Source organism: Corvus brachyrhynchos, unplaced genomic scaffold (assembly GCF_000691975.1).
Source record: "Corvus brachyrhynchos isolate BGI_N302 unplaced genomic scaffold, ASM69197v1 scaffold22, whole genome shotgun sequence".
NCBI classification, from domain to species: Eukaryota; Metazoa; Chordata; class Aves; order Passeriformes; family Corvidae; genus Corvus; species Corvus brachyrhynchos.
In genome coordinates, this window is record NW_008238355.1 from 6864856 (window position 1) to 6884764 (window position 19909).

The 19909-nt window shown below is 38.7% G+C and overlaps 1 protein-coding gene across 1 annotated transcript in view; it reads left to right on the forward strand.

Annotated features, from left to right (window-relative positions):
- The window catches only part of PCSK5 (proprotein convertase subtilisin/kexin type 5), a 209562-nt gene that overhangs the window by 121202 nt on the left and 68451 nt on the right, over positions 1 to 19909 (forward strand). The window contains 3 exon segments of the mRNA XM_017735342.1: positions 8331 to 8448; positions 9502 to 9690; positions 18966 to 19102. Coding sequence (XP_017590831.1) covers positions 8331 to 8448; positions 9502 to 9690; positions 18966 to 19102 — 444 coding nt within the window.

The window sequence follows — 19909 nt, forward strand, 5'->3', positions numbered from 1 at the left end:
AGTTAGGTGCCTGAAGTCCTTTATTACAGTATCCTTTTTTCCTCTCCAGAAAAATCAGCTTTCGAGGATTTGCTTTTAAGTCAGGGGATGCAGAACCTCATCCACAAGGTCTGTTACTGACATTACTGGCCAGCTATCTCTATAGACTTGGCTTACTGTTTAACTTTCTTTTGCTTCAGGTTACTCGTCAGCATCTATTACATAGCTCCACAGGGGTACTGTGAAATTGGCTTAGTTAATTAATAATTTCTCTAGGTATTCTATTCAGCATCATTATTATTAAACAATTTGCAAAACGCTTTTTTGTGATTTACTGCATGCTCATATACCCTTTTTCTGCTGAAATCTGCTGCAGCGGCATGTTCAGTCAGGAATTAATTTGAGTGTAAATATCTTGCTGGAGCTCCAACACTTCAGGACATACAGTGCCTCTGTGCGAGACAGAACAAGAAGGGTGCCATGGGTCTGATACATCTGACAGCACAGAGGTGCTATCTTTGTGTCTTCTGCTAACAATCTGTCAGGATTTCCAGTTACAGTGCCTTTGACTCACCTGTCATCATCTGTTCTGGGATGAAGCCTAGCACACTCTCACCAAAAGGTGTTTTTATTGTTTGATAGAATGACATTATATTTGTCTGCTTTTGAGCTATCAAGGAATCCTAAATGTACCTCCTAGGTACATTTGCTCCAAATAGAGGAGGTGGGTACATTTTTTTACAAGGGGATGCACAGTGCAGTCACAAAATACCTTTTTTTCTTTAAAGAAAAGTTGCAAACCACCATGTTTTCCAGTGGATCTTTGTGCTTTTTCTGGAAAAAAAAATTTATAAAGACTACCACTAGTTTAAAAATTATAGCTTCTATTACTGTAGATGCTCCTTAGCCAACTTCATTTCAGCAAACATTTTTTTCTCCCTTCTAAATGCATATAATCCTCAGATTTATTCCATTCACACAAGCCATCTTACTTCAAGTGATATAGATTAATGTCTTTATGGCTTTATGATTTACAGCCAAATGCTGCTGCAGAGAAGTCTTAGAATCCTGCTGCAGAATTTTTATAGCAATCACCAGTCAGCAGTAGTTAGTTTTCTGTTTCTATCACAACTCTGCTGCTTCAGAGGCAGAGGAGAAGCAAGCCAGTCTTCCTGGTCACTCTGCTGAGGTTTTCAGCAAAGCTCACTGATGTTTTATCTGACTCTGGGTAAGATACCCCCATATGCAGGGCACAGTCTATGTGGGAGCACCCTGTGTTCTGAGGACTTCATTAACCTGCTTAACTCATTCCTAAACAAGCTCTGAGAAGTAAATCAGGAACTGTGGCCATGGGAGAACTTGTTATGGCTGTACTTGGTACCATGGATGCTCGCTGCTGACTGTGGACCAGCTGAATCCCAAGACTAAGGACCTCTGCCTGGAAGCTGCTGACGCTCATGAGAGGCAGGAGCTATTTGGGTGCTACATGCTGTTGCTAGAGCCTGACTGATAGCCCAAAAGTGTACTTGGCTTTTAGCGCCTTTTGTCAACCAATGTCTATTTAATAACCACTTGTATTTATGAGTTTTAAATTCCTGAAACAGATAAAAACTGCCAGGATGTGAAGGCAAATGGAATCTTGGATTTAATTTCTCAATGTTTTAAGATGGTGTGTTCTAAGGCTATTTTTTAAATGACTGCAAAGCCTCATAGCATTGTAAGAGTTGCATACAAGCTACTCACAAAGGTATACTGGCTGCTGGAGGTTTAGTTTCTACTAGCTATCCTGCTAGTGTTTCTGGACAGTCTGTGTTTTTTTTTATCCACTAATAAGAGCTTTTTGGCAGAAAGAAAAAAATGTAAAATCCAGAAGCCTCGTCTTTTTTTGTCAAATCTATTATCAGGTAAAGCCATGGTTAGTATATTACTGAAGAAATTATTGGTACTAATGCAAAAATCAGAAATAGACATAGGCATAACTGGAAGCTCAGTAAAAGCAATTTTTTAAGTACTGTGTTAGCACCTTTCTGGCTATGAAAATGTTGAAAGGCCTGGAGCACCTCTTCTATGAATAAAGGCAGGGAGAGGTAGGGTTGTTCAGCCTGAAGAAGAGAAGGCTCCAGTGAGAAGTTATTGCAGCCTTTCAATATATTAAAGGGGCTTAGAAGAAAGACAGAAAGAAACTTTTTATGAAGGTCTGTAGCGACAAGACATGGGGCAATAGTTTTAAATTGAATGAGGATAGATTTAGACTGGACATAATGAAGGACATTTTTATACAGGGTACTTGGTAACAGCCAACATGGCTTTACAAGGGGGAAATCATGCCTGACAAATTTGGTGACCTTCTATGATGGGCCTACAGGATTGATGGGTAGGGGCAGAGCAACTGACATCGTCTACCTGGACTTGTGCAAAGTGTTTGACATTGTACCTTTCAACATCCTGGTCTTCAAATTGAAGAGACATGTATTTGATGGTTGAACTACTTGGTGGGTGAAAAACTAGCTAAACGGCCACACACGACTTATGGTCAGTGGTGCATTGTCCACATGGAAACCAGTGATGAGTGGTGTCCCTCATCTGTCAGTATTGTGACAGGTACTGTTCAGCATCTTTGTTGGTGACATGGACAGTGCCATCGAGTGCACCCTCATCAAATTTGCTGGCAACACCAAGCAGTGTGGTGCAGTCAACACACTGGAGGGAAGGGATGCTATCCAGAGGGACCTTGACGGGTTTGAGAGAGGGGTTTGTGTGAACCTCTTGGAGTTCAACAAAGCAAATTGTGGCAATCTGAGATACACCCACAGGTTGGGCCGAGAAGTGGTTGAGAGCAACCCCGTGGAGAAGGATTTGGGGGTGATGGTTGATGAAAAACTCAACATGGGCCAGCAGTGTGCACTTGCAGCCCAGCAAGCCCACCCAATCCTTGACTGCATCTAAAGGAGGGGGGCCAGCAGGTTGAAGGACATGATTTTGCCCCTCTGCTCTGCTGTGGTGAGATCCTACCTGGAGTGCTACATACAATCCCCGACATAAGAAGGACATGGAGCTGTTGGAGCAAGTCCGGAGGAGGGCTGATAAATTGGTAAGAGGACTGGAGCATCTTCCCAGCGAAGACAGTCTGAGAAATTGTGGCTGTTCAGCCTGGAGAAGAGAAGGTTATGTGGAAACCTCATAGCAATCTTGCACTATCTGTAGGGGACCTACAGGAAAGCCATAGAGTCACTCTTCATCAGTATCTGTAGTGATAGGACAAGGCATAATGGGAGCAAATTGAAAGAGGGGAAATTTAGATTAGATATTTAGAAAAGATTCTTTACTGTGAGGGTGGTGAGATGCTGGAACAGGTTGCCCAGGGAGGTTGTGGATCCTCAACCCCATAAATGTTCAAAACCAGGTTGGATAAGGCTTTGAGCAACCTGAGTGGGAGATGTCCCTGCCCACAGCAGGGGGCGTTGGAACTAGTTGCTCTTTAAGGTTCTTTCCAGCCCCTTAACATTTTCTGGTTCTGTGATTATATGATTTGGATGGTGAGGCACTGGAACAGGTTGCCCAGAGAAGCAGTGGATGCCTTATCCTGGAAGTGCCTCAAGGCCAGGTTGGACAGGGCTTTCAGCAGCCTGCTGTAGTGGAAGGTGTCCCTGCTCATAGCAGGAAGGTCAGACTAGATGAGCTTTAAAGGTCCCTTCCAACCCAAATCATTCTGTGCTTCTCCGATTCTATGATATAAAGGCCCTTCAGATTTTCATTTTATATCTTTGTAGCTGCCACTTTTAAGACAAATCTGTTGAGCAACTTTCTGTTTTTCACAACCTTCTCTAGTGTGGTGACAAGTGTAAGAACTCAGTCTTCCTGCATCCATACTGAGTCTTTAAAAATTCCTGGATTTCAGGGAATTCTTTGGGGAGGAAAGACTTAGTTTGCTGTTTCATTTGGTTTTAAGTACAAAAATTGAGGGATTGTTCTGTGTAAAATACAGAAACACAAATAATGCACTTAATTTGAAAACCATAAGGGAATTGGTTTTAAAAGCAAGAAGGAAAAAGCACATTCTTGCATGTTTGTGTTATTGGCTTGTAAAGCAGTAATGTGTTGCAGAAATCACACTCAGTTATCACAGATTACTGGTCATAAATTGACATGAAATAGGAATATGGCTGAAACGATGAATTATTATTCAAGATCAGTGTTCTCTTAGATAGGACATGACAAAACAAAATGGTTTAAACCATGCCATTATAACATTTCTCCCCTTTTTGTCCATTTAATTCTTGTTAGACAATTGTTTTCCTTGTTGAAACATTTCAATATACTAAGCAAATGACAGAAAAACAATATGGAATTGTTAAAGCATTATAGAATTAGTTCATTCTATTTGCAATTAAAATGTCAAATGTAAAAGATTGGTGTTGGTCGGTTGAAAGTATTTGTGGGATGAGAGTAACTCAAGAGGCTCATGTATTCTAGACCTGCTAAGCAACATTTAAGAAAACCATAGTATTAATGGACATTTTAGACTCCTATTCTGTCAATCTCATTTTGGATCAAGATCCTGTAGTAGCATAAATGGACAGAACATAATAGTTCACATATCAAACAGATTAATCTAGTTGAGGAAGCTGCATGTTCCTCATTTGTCACTGAAATTATTACCATTTCTCTCCTGATTTAGCATTTGATATGTGTATACAAAATATTTGTATTTCAAATGCTGCTTTGACAGTACACAGAATACGATATCTAAAAGGCCAAAAATACAGTCAGGAGAAAATGTTATGCATGGCTTTTGTCAGAGGAGTGAAATAGCAAGGAAAGGCTTAGCATGTAAGTTACTGATGAGACATCTTGATGATAGGCAATGAAACTGCAGCCTAACAAATCAAGTTTCTCTACACTGGAAATGTGTTTTCAGTGTCTGGGCCCAATTTTTCTGAAGTCTGCATTTTTCTCTGTTATGATTTATCAACACCAGCCATTCATATTTCTCATAGTCAAGTCAAATGGCCTATACATTTTAACTTTAGATTTGAAGGTAGCTTTGCATACTCTCTATATGTAAATGAGAAAGTTACTGGATTTTCAATAGCAATTTCAGACAAAAACAAGGAGATTATGAAAAAGCTGGGGAAGTCTCTCCAGCAGCTCAGAAGGCCTTATTTTCATGGTGCACTAATGAAGGAATTGCACCAGGGGTAAATAAATGAACTTTAGCACTGAGAAATGTTGTTTTCTTTATTGGTAAAAAGATTCATGTTGTTGGAGGCACGTTTTTCTCTGAAACATGCCCTGCATCTGTAAGCCTCTGTGTATGCCTGTGATTTTGCAGATACATAAATGATCAGTTAGCATTGCTGCCTGAGTGGAGAGAGAATTCAAGACAGCTCTATCAATGGACACCTTAGTCACATAAGGAGATCCCATTTTCCAAATCTTCAGCTGAATAACAGCAACAGTCTACTCCTCAGCCACCAGCTACATTGTACCAACCTCATATTCCTATTTTGTTTGTGAAAGACAAATACGTTTTTACGAAACGGCTCTGACATGCTTAATGATTTCTAGCAACAACTGAGCCCAGTAGCAATTCACAGCAGTGAGAATGTAGAGCGTATAAGTGGGCAGGTGCGAGGTCTGGAGGCATTTGCACTTGCAGTCCGCTTATCTCACTCTGCAGTCATCATTACTGTTCAGATAGTGCTTTTGATTAATCTGGGTTAGCAAAGTCAACTCAGTATCTTCTGCATACAAATCAGTGGCAGTTCCAGGTGTTTCCCAGAAGACATTTATAGTTCCATGTAGACCATCAGGTAATTTTTAACCTTTGGCATGGGCACCTTTGCATATAGCTCACAGGAGTACTAGGATGTACACAGATGGAGGAGCACAATTTGAAGGTAGTAGACAGCAAAATCTGTTTTCTTCTCTAAGACACAACTACTTTGTTTAACTCTGTGATTCTTTCCTAAATTGCTGTAATTTAGTCTTTGAAAATTATGGGCCTCTACTGGTACCTTCAGCTGCTAACCAACCCACTGGATCAAGGGCTTTGAGTTGGAAATGTTTTGGACAGCCAAATGTCGGTCCACATGGCAGGATTTAAGAGTACCCCTGTCTGTCAGGAGGTTTTTATTTCAATTGGAAGGCCTTTCAAGGAAAAAAAGTATTTCTGTTTCAACTGTGAAAAAAACCCCATGAGGTGCAGAACTTCTCACTACACTGCTGCTCTCATGCAAGAGATTTAAAACATTGAATCATGAACAATTAAAACAGCCACATAACCTTCAGTGGTAATTTTTTCTCCTGGAATAAAATTTCTCCTAAAATCTGTCTTCCAAGTAATTGTTAGGGTAGAAAGGATAGAAAGTTCACTTTATAGATTTTATTTGCATTTTTAATGTGCATACTAGGGAAAAAAATTCTAGGGGCAAATAGCTGAAAAGTCACATGAGTTTCCATCTGAAGGTCACTGGCTGGTGGTGGCAGTGTTAAGTGCTTTTCTGCCCTTATTTCTGGTTAAGAAAAGGTGAGGTGAGGAGAAATTTGGCTGTTTGAGCTCAGTAGGTGGGTTGAACACACAGCGTTTCAAAACTGGATGTCTTGAGCTCTCGTTCAACATAAGTTGCTAACTGTCAGGAATTAAACATGCATTTTCCATGGGTTAGCTGCAAAAAATTTCCATTCATGAAAATTTAATCCCTCGCTCTTTGAATGTACTATACAGAGTAACTATGTGCAGTTACAGACCATGTGAGTTAAGACTCTTGTTCCTCCTGCTCCTTCAGAGCAGACAGAAGGATTATTAATTAAAATTTTAGTGTAAGAACACACATCTGTCTTCACAGATAAATATGCACTCATTATCAGATGCAGTATTTGCAAGATGACATCTAACACTAAGGACATTTCCATCACAGGAATCTTCTTCATAATGCAAAATGTTTCTTCATCTAAGCTTTCCTTGTCTTCCTTCTGTCTGCTCCACCCACATATAGAAATAGGACATCTCTTTCCATTTGTTTTTCGAATACATAAAAGAGAATTCAGAAGGCTGAAGGAGGGCTGAATTTAATTATTTTCATATATTTTAGTTTCATTTTGGAACACAGTGCTTGCCCATTTGGCAGAAGAGATACATGTAGTTGTCTCCAAAGGAATATTTCCGTGTTATGTGCGCTTTGGTTTGGGGCTCAAGGGGAAGGATATGGGAAGAAAACCAGTCCATTACATAGTCACTACACCTTGCTGTATTCTTCATTGAAGAATCCTTTTCAGCTGGCAGTTTCAGACAGTATTATATACCACCATGTTTGGAAGATGAGATCCTTAGGCGCTGATTGTTTTTATGCATTGGACTGTATTTGTTTGAGATGGTTGGGGTTTTTTCGGGTAGAATCCTTTGAATTTTGGTTTGGCAATGAATAGAGATTGCTTTCACAAACCATCTACAAAGTGGAGCTGGAAGGACTTACACGTGCTTTGTTGCATCGCTGGTTAAAATAGCACTTACTTCTGTGGATTTCCTGGTGGCATTGTCTGTGGTAGCAAGAAAAACTGATTTACTAATATTTGCAATCTAAACTCCTCCCTTTGGAAGCTTTTTTCTTTCACCTTCTGCTGTCAGAACTTTATCAAGAGCAGCAATTTGTCATAACAGAATATCATGGCTAGCATCTCTTCCAGTTCATCAAAACCCTTTTTGCAAGTCTCTGTTTTGATTAGAACAGAAACCAAAAACACACAGCTGATTCAGTAAGTGCTTTTCACCCTCATCATACAGACAGCTTTAGGGAGATGGTGGATCTATCTGGTTGGTTGGCCAATGGGAAGCATATTGTGTACAGGAACAGGAAAGCATCCACATGCTGCGTACACTCAGGGAAGTTCAGAGAATACAACAGTTACAAAATGCTCTGTTCCTTCTTAAATTTATTATCTCGGTTACCTTCCATGAATAGCTATGCATGTGTTTGGTATTTGAGTAATGGAAGTAACCTTCCTCTCACTTATTATGCTCAGCCCCTGGTCATACAAGAGAGGTGAGCTAAATTAAGGCACATGGACAAAGGGCAGTCAGAGGCAATTTTAGTCCCTGGCATTCTGTAGTTCTCATGGTAGGGCAATGTAGGTAGCACCTCATGCCACTTCTGTAATAAAGCAGTGAACAGATTTGTTGAACAAATTAGATATAATCATTATTGTTCCTGGCAATGAGATTTTGGAGCTTTGAATGAAAGTAAGGAAGAAGAGAAAAGAAGTAACTCCTGTTAGGATGTGACACTCTGGAATTAGTCTGTAATGAAACCCAAGGGTTTATGCTATGTATCCATTCTGTTTATACCTTGCAGTGAGCCACCTTTATGGATTTGGACTGATGGATGCTGAAGCAATGGTGACAGAAGCAGAAAAGTGGACAACAGTGCCTCCGCAGCATGTGTGTGTGGAGAACACAGATCGGCAAATCAAGTAATACCCGCTACCAAAACCCTTGCTGGCATAAACTTATGGAAAGAAATTGGGTATAATTTACCCCTCCCTTGCATTGTATATAATGTATCCTTTTTTAAGCCATACCAGGGATCTCTGTGACATTTGCAGATGTCAGGTCATTTGCCTGTAAACATTGGTCCCAGTAGTGCATGAGAAAAAGCCCTAGTTTAAAGAACATTGCAGAAGGTGAAGGTACAAAACAGGCCAGGCTGGGTAATGATGGATTTTTATATAGAAGATGCATCGAGGAAGAAGAATGTTTGGTTGAATGCATTTCTGTTAAGTTTGCAAGAAGACTACAGACTTACCAGTCCAGGAAGTAACAAGCAAATATGTTTTCAATACTGTATGATATTGTGTCTCTCAAATAGTCTTAGGAGAGTCTCTAGTTCAGAGGCCAAGACTAAACTGCTTTTCAGTTGCTAAGAAAGGGTCTCTATAGAACCAGGCTTAAAAGCAAAATTCTATTATGTGTACTCTGTGGATATAGAGACAGCATCAATCATAAGGCACACTTCCAAAGCATTATGATTATTGTTGATAATTATATTTGACAGGCTTGATCTGTAACTGGTATAGTCTGCAAGGATGTCATGCCAATTTAAACCAACTGAGTCAGGGGCCTTTTGGTAGTTAACATGTAGTACTTGCTGTTACGTAAGCAAGAACCAGCTATGCCAGGCATTTCCTGGGGTTTAGCAACCAGCTGTGATCCCATGACAATCTCAGCAATTCTCAGCTGGCCACTAATCCACAATAATGCTCTGTCCCAAAGGCTTATTCCTATTTTACCTTGTGTATGTGCTTAACAGAAACCCAGGCAGTTGCCATTAGCCATTATCTGCAGTAAAATAATTACCCTGTAGTGGTATTTTCAGCTAGGAAGCACATTTTAAAACTAGTGATGATAGGCTACTGACTTCTCAGTTGTCCAACACTGTCATTCTCTGCTTAGCAAAAAAGATGGGGTTGTGTATTTTACACAAAAAGCAAGAAATGCTGATGTTGTTTACTACACTTCTATTATAGAACAATACGACCTGACAGCGTTGTCCGTTCAATTTACAAAGCCACTGGCTGTTCAGATAATCCTAACCACCATGTGATCTACTTGGAGCATGTTGTTGTGCGTATCACTATTACTCACCCTCGACGTGGAGACTTGGCAATTTACCTAACCTCTCCTTCTGGAACTAGGTCACAGCTCTTGGCCAACAGGTATAGTATGACAACCCAATTTCACAGTACAGTCAGCATGCAGAGCCTGCACTGAGATGTCAGTGTCAGCAAAGAGCAGTCAAGTCATTACAGCAGGGTTGCTAGAAGACACAGGCTAATTATTTTTTCTTAGAGAGATGGGCAGAGCGAAGTACAAATTAACTCAAATATGACAGTAGAAGAGTAGTGTTAAAACTGTTGAACTCCAAGACAAAGATTAGTCAATTTCAATGGTTCTTGTGTGGCTCACCATTTATTAGATGGCTGGAAAACGTGAAGAAAATAGTAACAGGCTCAGTGTTCATAAGGAAGCTGAATGGAAGTGTTTCTACGTGGTATTGCCACTTATTTTTTATTTTTCTCCTTTCTTATCCTTTTTTTTCTCTTGATAGCAGTGAAAATCAGATAGAATAGGATATCTTTGCCACTATTTTTTTTAGGCCCCTGATGTTACCTCTTTCCAAATCCTTTTTTTCAAAGTAAACATACTCAATCCATGAAAGGCTCATAGTGGGAGAACACTGAGAAGTAGCACTGGCGCTTGAAATGAAAGGTTTCACTTGTAAATTGCAAATTAAAGTTTTTAAAAGTTAGCCATCACCTTCAAAAATTTTTGAAAGTTAGCCATCAGTGCAGTGATGGATACTTGCTTTCAAATGTCCAGCCATTTTAACCACAACTGCTAAGAAAGATCAATCTTCTTCCTCATCCTGTCACCTCTATGTTATGTTTTTGGAGAAACTGTCACTGTGCATCAAATTGTGGTTTTTTTCTCCTGACTGAACTCAGACAAGTATCTCTTTGTCCAGTGTGTCATTTCCAACATTAGTGCAATCTATGTCCCTGGTAAGTGGACTGAATCATTAGTAAACTGAAAGACTTCTCAGTGATGTTTCTATTTCCCTGGTCTACTAGCAGAAATTTTCTTCAAAGAAAACACTGGCAGTCTTTCCCATGTAAATCTCACTAAATCCATTGTCAACCTACCAGATATGGTTATGGCCCTAAGAAACATCAGAAACCTTTCCAAACTTTACCCCAGTTCCAAATGTGAAAATAAGTTACATTTACCATAAGAAATGCTTGTATACTTTTCCATCTGGCTAGAAATCTTCCTGATAGGACCATAATATGATAGATAATTCTTTTTTCTTGGTGACTTGATTTAGATGACTGCCATTCTGCTAGACATAGAGCATGGCTCCCATAGAAAAGTTGATGTTAGCTGATGTTATGTATCAGAAACTGCAAAAACTGCCATGTATCAAACCTGTATTGTGAGAACTCTTCTGCCATTCAAGTCTTCACAAAAGTTAATATCCCTAGTCCTGCTCCTCAGGGCTTTTAATGAATTGGGAGTGGCCTGCTTTCCAAACTGCTTTTTGTCCATACTTCCTCATCCAAAAGGAAACAAAAAGCCTGTTTTGGAGACAGGTGGAGCTCAAATGGGCTTGGTTCCGATTGAAGTGTGAATACACATTTTCATTAGAGATTATGTTAATTTAAAAGAAAAGGTAAACTGAAAATACTCTTTAAGCTGTAGACAGTAATTCACCAAATGGAGAGAAAGTTGTCCTGGAATTTTGGGGTCCTCTAGAATACCTCCTGTGTTTCATTGCAAGTGCTGTCATAGGTTGCTGATAAAGCACATAGGCACACACATCTGTATCTCCCTACTGCACTACTACACTGAACAAAGAATTTGTCCTCTGCTAACCAGTGTGAGGCAGGTTTCTCTTATTAGTTATGAAACAGGCTTTTGTTTTTCTGTTTGAAGAAATCCCTCTTTAGTTTTCTCTTCCATTTTCATGCAGTAGTTTTTCCTCGGTGCAAAATGAAAAAAAACTGAAAGTCATCCAACTAGGTATCCAAACAAAACAATCTTGTGTAAACCCAGTGGTCTTCACACAGCTAACTTTTGGCTCTAGGCTTTCATGTGTTGCAGCTGACTCACAGCAAGTGAGAAATACATTCCAATATTCGCAGTTCACCTCTGGCGATGATTGGTGCGTGGAATAGGTACAAAATTCAATTCAATCAGTCTCTCTGTAACCCTTGCACCTTACAAAGTAATTACTTTCTCTACTTGCAGTAGAGAAAGGGAGTGTAAATATACATATTAAAATAAGGGGATGTTCAGCTCTTTCTTACCTGGTAGTATCAGAAGACTGAACAGAAAACAAAGAAACCTGAAAGGCCTTTTCAGGTTTTAGCACTTCCAGAAAACAAATTATTCATGACAGAGCTCATAGAGTCTCACCAGAAATTCCCTTCCCATGCAAACTTCAGAGATATACTGACTTGCCATCACACTGGACTGAAACAAACAGCTCTGGGCTACTAATGTTAGGGATAAATGTATATTGCAAATTCTAGGTCTGAATTACCTAGAACCTTCACGAGCCCTTTCTTTGGGTAAAGTGATGGATATGAACACAATACTTTCCAAAATGGTGTTTCAAGGCTTATTTTATTTGTCCTTGCTGTAAGAGTTATACAGCTTACAGGTAGTAATTTCTTGAAATTAGTAGTATGCTGTGTGTTGTTGATGTATATGTTTTAGCATCATGTTGTAAAACAAAACTTGAAGTAGGATTGCTGTTATTCACTAGTATGAAATACTAGTTATGAGGCTTTTGATTTTTAAAGTATCAATAATACTGAATATCAGTGAATAAATGCATTCAGCTGTAAGCATGCGTGCATTTGGCATACATGCATACACACATTGGCAGCAAATAGTCTGGTTTTTATGCTATAGGCAAAGGCCCCAGAGGCTGTTGTACATTGCTACTGACTGTTTTTCTCAGACATACAAGACTTTTTAACGCACATGTACAGGATTAATAGCAGCAGTACCAGCTGTTTTTACTGAACCCAGGGAAAACCTCATTGCTTTACATTTACTCATCTGGGTTTAATTTGAAACAGTTTGCTGGTAAAATGTTTTTAAGTGCAAAAGGTATATTTTACATGTAATTCTCCACTGATTCTGGAAGAAAAGTCATTGTGCATAATTTCTGGTGCATTGACAAGTAGGTCCCTCAAGGCAATATTTGGCCTTTTTTCTGCATATTTTATCCTTAATGTTGGCATCCCCTAAAATGACTTCAGTAAGAAAACTTGTTAGTCAGAGTCAATGTGGATTCCATTGCAGGCATTTGGTGGATTACACTGTCACTGGTTTAAGCCTTACGTGCATTCTTCAAAATCTGCATTACAGGGAACATCTGCTTTGTTGTTTGGAAAGTACTAAACATGATTACATTGGATGTGCTGCAGCAGAGGAAAATACAGGCTGGGAGAGTATTGGCTGGTGTGAGGATGAGGCTAGATTTAAGTCCAAAGGGGAACAGTATCCCCTTTTCAAAAACAATTGGCCAGTGGATTTGGCAGCATGGGTTTCTGAGTGTTTTTTGAGACATACCAAGGTCAGTTCTAACAAACATTCAGTACAGGCAGGCTGTGGAGGAGAAGCTAAATACAAAGGGGGTAGGAGAAGCAAACTTAGGGCTCATTTGTCTCCCACTGAAGTCATGGCTTATTTAATTTTTGCCCTTCAAATTTAAAGCAGCTGTTGCCATTTGAACCGCGTAACTGAAATATTTCAGCCACATGGTGGCAACTTTCCAGGCCACTAGCTTCATAAGCTTATATGGCCCTGGTATTAATAATACTTCTCTTCAGAAACAAAAGAAAGTATTTTCATGGCCATCTTTTTCCTATCATGAAACCTAGGCAATCAGTAAATTTTAGTAATACCATCCTCTGCCGAAAACTCTTAGACCAAAACAAAGTTATTCTTATCTAATCTTAATCACTTGTTTGCTTCGTGAAAGACCTTGGTGATCTGAAGTAGAGGAAAACTTTACTTTCTAGGCATCCATCTTTTCTGCACCTTACATGTTATACTCTAATATTAAACAAAACCAACATTTTATGTATCCTATTATGATGAAAATTAAGGGCCGACCTTCATGCTGACTCTCACTGAAAAGGTCTCTGAGGTGGTAGTAATCTTAAGTCCACAAAAAAGTCTACAGGGTGAAACAGTTCTTGGAAAACTGTTTTTCCCAACTCATACTTGCTGTGTTTTGTTTCATTCATACTGGCTGTATCTTTTTTTTCTTTTTTTTCCATTTTCTTTTTCTTTTGGGGGGTTGATGAATAGGTATCCCACTATGGAGCAGCTGGCTGACCAGTGGAGTGTGTGGAGCTCCTCAGCCTGACATGTGTGCCAGTAATGATGGATCATTTACTGTGGATATGTGTAGTCACTGGGGACAAGCTCTCCACTTTTAAAGATGATGGTTGCTGTACTAGCCACTGTTTCAGGCTGGCAGGCATTGTACGCTGTTGTTCATGTTACTCCAAACAACTTTATCATGATAGTTCAGAGGTATCATAAAACTAACTGTGATAACCAGATGTAACATGGAAATGAAAAAGAAAAAAAGGTGCGTATGCATATACTTTAAATATGTCTTCTTTAGCTCCACATCCAGAAATTTTAAGTGATCTTCCACATGTAGGTTAAAAAGCTTCTGAAATGCCTAGTGTGTTCTCTGACCATTTCTTTTTTTCCAAATACTTCAGTGCAGGTGGGCAGTAGGGTCTGGCTGAAGCTTTGGTTAAGTCAGTTTGAGCTGTCTGCAGTTTCTCAGGGGCTACATCTCACAGGGAGCTGATGATTCGACCCTGTGGAGAAGAGCTGCTTTAAGGAGAATAGTTGACCAAAGCACTTCCAGGTACGCAGCTTGGGAAGGCACTGTATAGTCTCTTCAAACCATAGGCACACTTGAAGACTTGTGGCCATGCAGACTTCTGGGCAAGGACCACTTGCCTGTGAGGCTGCCAATTTCGCGTGCTGGAGCACATCATAACAAAGACTGCTGCTGTAGGGGAAGAGAATTCCTATCTCTTGCCAGCTACTCCACTGCAGCCATGGCCACCAGCTAGTGCAGAGTTTCCAGGCTTTTAATGCATTGAGTTCAGTATGCAACCATTGCTGTCATCAGGTGCAGCTGCACCTTCTCAGCTGAAAAAAACAATCTTGATAACTAAAAAGAAGCTCCTTTTACGCATTTACTTTTTATTTTTCATGACAGCTGATGCTGGTGTTGCTAAACAAATCCCCTACCTTCACTGCCTTTTCTCATATGAAACTGAAAATTGAAAGAAATTTTTCCAAGCTTTTAGGAATTTAAAGATTCTTTCCTTAAAAAGCTGAAACACTTGTTTGTTGGGTTTTTTAACACTATTAGAAAGTAACTAATTGCCTTCCTCTAGGTCTAAAGTTTGATTACAGATGAACACTTCCACTTTAAATTATATTCTTGAGGAGAAGGGTTACACAATTTTTAGGCTGAAGTGGTGGCAGTGGAAGAGACTAATACTCTTGAATATGTTTTAAGAAAATAAGTATTTTATTCTACACTGTGAAACATATTCTTATATAGACATACATATAGTATGTGATAAGTATGGCATAAAACTTCTCAGAAGAGAAGAGCAATTTTTTTTAAATGTATACTATTCATTGTAAGCAGCAGCTTATATAGTCAATCATTCAGTCACGTCCACCCCATGTTGAGTGTTTTGTTTCTAAGAAAGGTCCCCTGAGTAATTGAGCAACAGAACTGGAATTCTGTTGTGGTTATGTTAACAAATAAGTTTTAAAAATTCAAATGTTGTTAATCACTTTGGTGTTTAAAAGCATGTTATGTTCGTAAGTACAGGTATATGATCATGGTCATTAAAACTATCAGATTATTCTAATAATCTTGTTTAAGTACTTTAGTCTATAATAATCTGTAATAGTCAGCTAGTAAGTCATCAGATGGTGTACCAAACTTTATTAGTACATGATAATCTGTGTGGTAAGTGTGTTTTTGATATGAATTTTGACAAATTACAGAATTAAATTCTGGAGTGGCTGCATGCTCCTTAAAAGATACTATGTATTTCTTTCTGAATCAGGAACATACAGGTGAACATTTGATAATTTCATTCATTTTTTTAACACCACTTAAAGTGAAATCCATGTATTGCCTCATAGGTTCTTTGACTTGAGAGTTTAGTGCATAAACAAAGCAAAGCAAAAGTACGTGGACCATTTTGTATGTCCAAAATGCATACACAGACAGCCTCAGTCAGTATGTTTTCACTGTTCTTCTGACCTGTCTGTAGCTTTTTGTTTGTAGAATCTTTTGTGGAAACACAGTTCATACATTCAAAGATTCCAATTTAGGCCTTATTTTATAAAATTCAAATCTTTCCCAGAGAAGTATTCTTTAAAAAAACTGGTCAATTTTCTCAGAAATAATATTATCAGATCTTACCCATTTCCATGGATGGAAGCTTACAATTCCAGTCACAGCATATTTTAGGTAAAGGTGTTTTTATTGAAACAATATGTGGGATTTTTGTCTCTTCCACCCAAAATTACTTAAAAGAATTTTTAAAATGGAAGTCTGACAACAATTTAAAATTTCAAAATAAGACAAACCTAGTTATTCAAAAAGTACTATGGAAAATATCAGACTAATTACAGTAAAAATAAACAGCAGTTCATGTTTCTAATGTATATGAATAGAAGCTCAGTGAATACAGAATTTATAATTGCACAGTACTTATATAATAGTATATAATTTAGTTGCTATAATAGCAAAGAGAAATACTGCTGCCTTGTTGCATTGACAGGGTGTTTAGAAAGTAGTACATTAGCTATCAGAAAACAACAGTATGGCAATTTGAGTAACAGTTGGAAATAACCTACATGACTTAAATTGAACATACTTGCATGCAAATTCTGGACAATAACTGTGTAGTAATTTCTAATATTTCAGTAAATGGTATGTGCCATGCATTTGTGAGATCTGCTATATTCACACAACTGATTTAACGGTGACGTGAAACAGGCCCATTATGCTGCCAATATGTCTACATATACACTTATAGGCACACACACAGAAACACAGAACTATATCAGAAGAAAATCTCACACAATTATCAGTGAAAATGAATCCCAATGTATATTTAAATTTATAAGTGCTAATAAATTAGACTACTATTATAGGCATTCATTTAAAATGGAAAAAGGTAGCGCAAATTGAATGGCAAGTTGAACTTGAGTCAGCAGTTCCATGGCCAGCGTGTCAGGAAGGGGTCAAGTGTGTCCTGGGGGCATCAGGCCCAGCATCACCAGCTGGGCAAGGGAGGGGATTGTCCCACTGTGCTCTGAGCTGGGGCAACCTCACCTCAAGTGCTAGGGGCGCTTTTGGGCACTGCAATGTAAGAAGGTTATAAAGCTATTAGAGAGTGTCCAAAGGAGGTTGCAAATATGGGGAGGGGTCTGAAGGGAAAGCCGCACATGGAGCAGCTGAAGTCGCTTGTCATATTCAGCCTGGAGGATGCTGAGGGGAGACCTCATCACAGTCCACATCTTCCTTGTGAGGGGAAGCAGAGGGGCAGGCACCAACCGCCTCTCTGGTGACCAGTGACAGGATCTGAGGTAACGGCCTGAAGTTAACTCCCTGAAGGGGAGTTAAGCTGCATATTAGGAAAAGGTTCTTCATCCAAGTGTGGTTGGGCACTGGAACAGGCTCCCCAGGGAAGTGGTCTCAGCACCAAGCCTGACAGAGTCGAGGATTGTTTGAACAATGCTCTTGGAGACATGGTGTAATTCTTGGGGCTTTCCTGTGTAGCACCGGCAGGTGGATTTTGATGATCCTGGCCAGCTCAGAATACTCTATGATTCTGTGATTCTATGTTTGAAATGAGAGCATGAAAATCAGGTTTTGATTTTCATAATATACTGATACAAAGTGCACCAATCGTGTAGGTCCGTACAGTTTCTATTGCAAGAAGTGTAGGACACAGAGTACCTGACCTCTTGCCTCTGGCTGACCAAAGCTTCCAGAAAGAACTATGGCATTTTATTCCTACCCAGTGTGGCAGGAATGTACCTACACAAGTACCTTGTTTTCCCAATATTTGCTGAACTTCACAGCCTTTTGAGAATAAATCTTGAAATTAGCTTAGAAAGGAACAGATTCACATGAATTCAAATGTAACATTTATGTTGTCTAATGCTAGGTTTTTCTCTCTTTTACAGACAAGCATTTTCAATATGTTGGATTTTCTGCTGTAGAGATTCTTGTTTTTTTAAAATATTTAAGCACAGCTATTACCGCTGGAATTTTCACACATAAAGACCAAATTAAAATATTGATAAATACTACACACACATATATATGTATATACATGCATGTATAAATTGACATGTATACATATCTCTGTGTATATATATACACAAATATATAAAAATACATATATGTGAATGTATAGTTATATATGTATTTTTAGAAGTTGAGCCATTTGATTTTATTGGAGGCAACAGTCCTTCTTAGAGTGCTCTTCTCATCAACAGTTTTGGGGTACCAAGCAACACACTGTGAACACGGAATAAAAGTGCAAATTCTCTTGTATCTAATCCCTGGCCAGGAAGGGTCCTCCTTCCCCTTCTCATACGGGATCACAATCACATTACAGTACCTGAAATGGGTCTCCCTATACTTGAAATTATCATCATCCAGGCCTAAGTTCTAATGTTTTCACTCACAGCCTAGGTAATGAAATTAGGATAATGGTACTGGTTAGATGAAACAATCAGATGCCGTTAGTCTTTCGGTTTTACCCAAACTGAGTTCTGTGAAATGTTTGAAGGGGGCAATACCTTGGCTGTTCAAGGATTGAGGCCAATGTCTCAGTTACATATTACTTCCTCACAAGAAGTGACATGTATTAAATCACAATTGTCTTAAATGTCATCATTTTTATTTGGTTTAATACTTTCAAGTTTTCCAATCAAAAGCCAAGAATAAATGTTACTGAAATTTTCCAGCTTACAAGTTATTTGTATTTACATCATGCTATTAAAGCAGTGAAATTCTGTATTATATGTAGTTTTTCCAAGACACACAAATGCTATTAAATAGTATTAGAAATTCTGGTATTTTTGCAATGGATTTGCTTGCCATTCTCTTTTTTCATTATAAAAACATGATGGCATGTAAAGACTCTCTTCCATCAAGCAGCAAAAAACGGTTGAATGTGCTTGAAATACTTGTGAGAAAACCATAATGAATAATGTTTGTAAAGGTACAAATGAACGAACTGGTTGATTATTATATTATTCAGGTGTTTGCACACTTGGAGGCACAGCTTCCCAGGAAAAGAAGTTTTCCTTGAAATAATATCATGATTTGTTTTAGGCTATTTGATCATTCCATGGAAGGATTCAAAAACTGGGAGTTTATGACTACTCACTGCTGGAGTGAAAAAGCAGCGGGTGATTGGATCTTGGAAATCTGTGACACTCCATCTCAGCTGAGAAATTTCAAGACTCCAGGTAGGACTCTAACATTATTTGGGCTCTGTGAATTCTGAAAAGTGCTTGCTGTTTTCCACCTTTTATTTACAGCTGGAATATCTGTAAATAAAATGTCTGGACCACACACTGGTTTTAGTGTGAAGCCATAGCTGGGAAGAGCATTATTCTAAATTTCAGTTATCAGTGCACTCTTCATTTTTATGTTACTGTTATATACCTTTTAAGACACATGGTTCACTTTTATTCTGGTTTATTTCTTTTTTTTTTTTTTAGATTAATTTCTCCCTTAAAAATTTAATATACAGATCAGCCTTACTCAACCACTGTTGATAGAATTGAATGAGAATTTTAATTCTGTATTTATACTCTGCTTTAGCTGTGTCATGTTCTGATAGCCAATCTCAACTTTTAAAATCAGCTTCTTTGTCCAGTCATCAAATCCTATTTTCTTATTGGCTGACTCAGTAGCCTGCATAACCTGATTTTAGTTTTTTAGGATAGTAAACCAGCAATCATAAGCCAAAATTTTGAAAAGCTTTTACACAATATGTGGTTAGTAAGTCCCTAATGAAGACCAAGATAAATGTTTGAGTTTCAAAATTTCTGAGCAGGGAACAACTTGAAGACTCTGATAACTTTTTACAGTTATCAGGCCAGTGTTATTCAAATGTTAGCTGTATAGTCATGTGGTTAACTTTAAGCACAGCATTTTGAAAATCTTGATTATCTTCACCTAGAGCTCTGCAAGAAAACACCAACATTGCCAGTGTTTTAAATTTTACTTTATCACCACTGATCACTTCTCACCATAGCTTTGCAGTCATG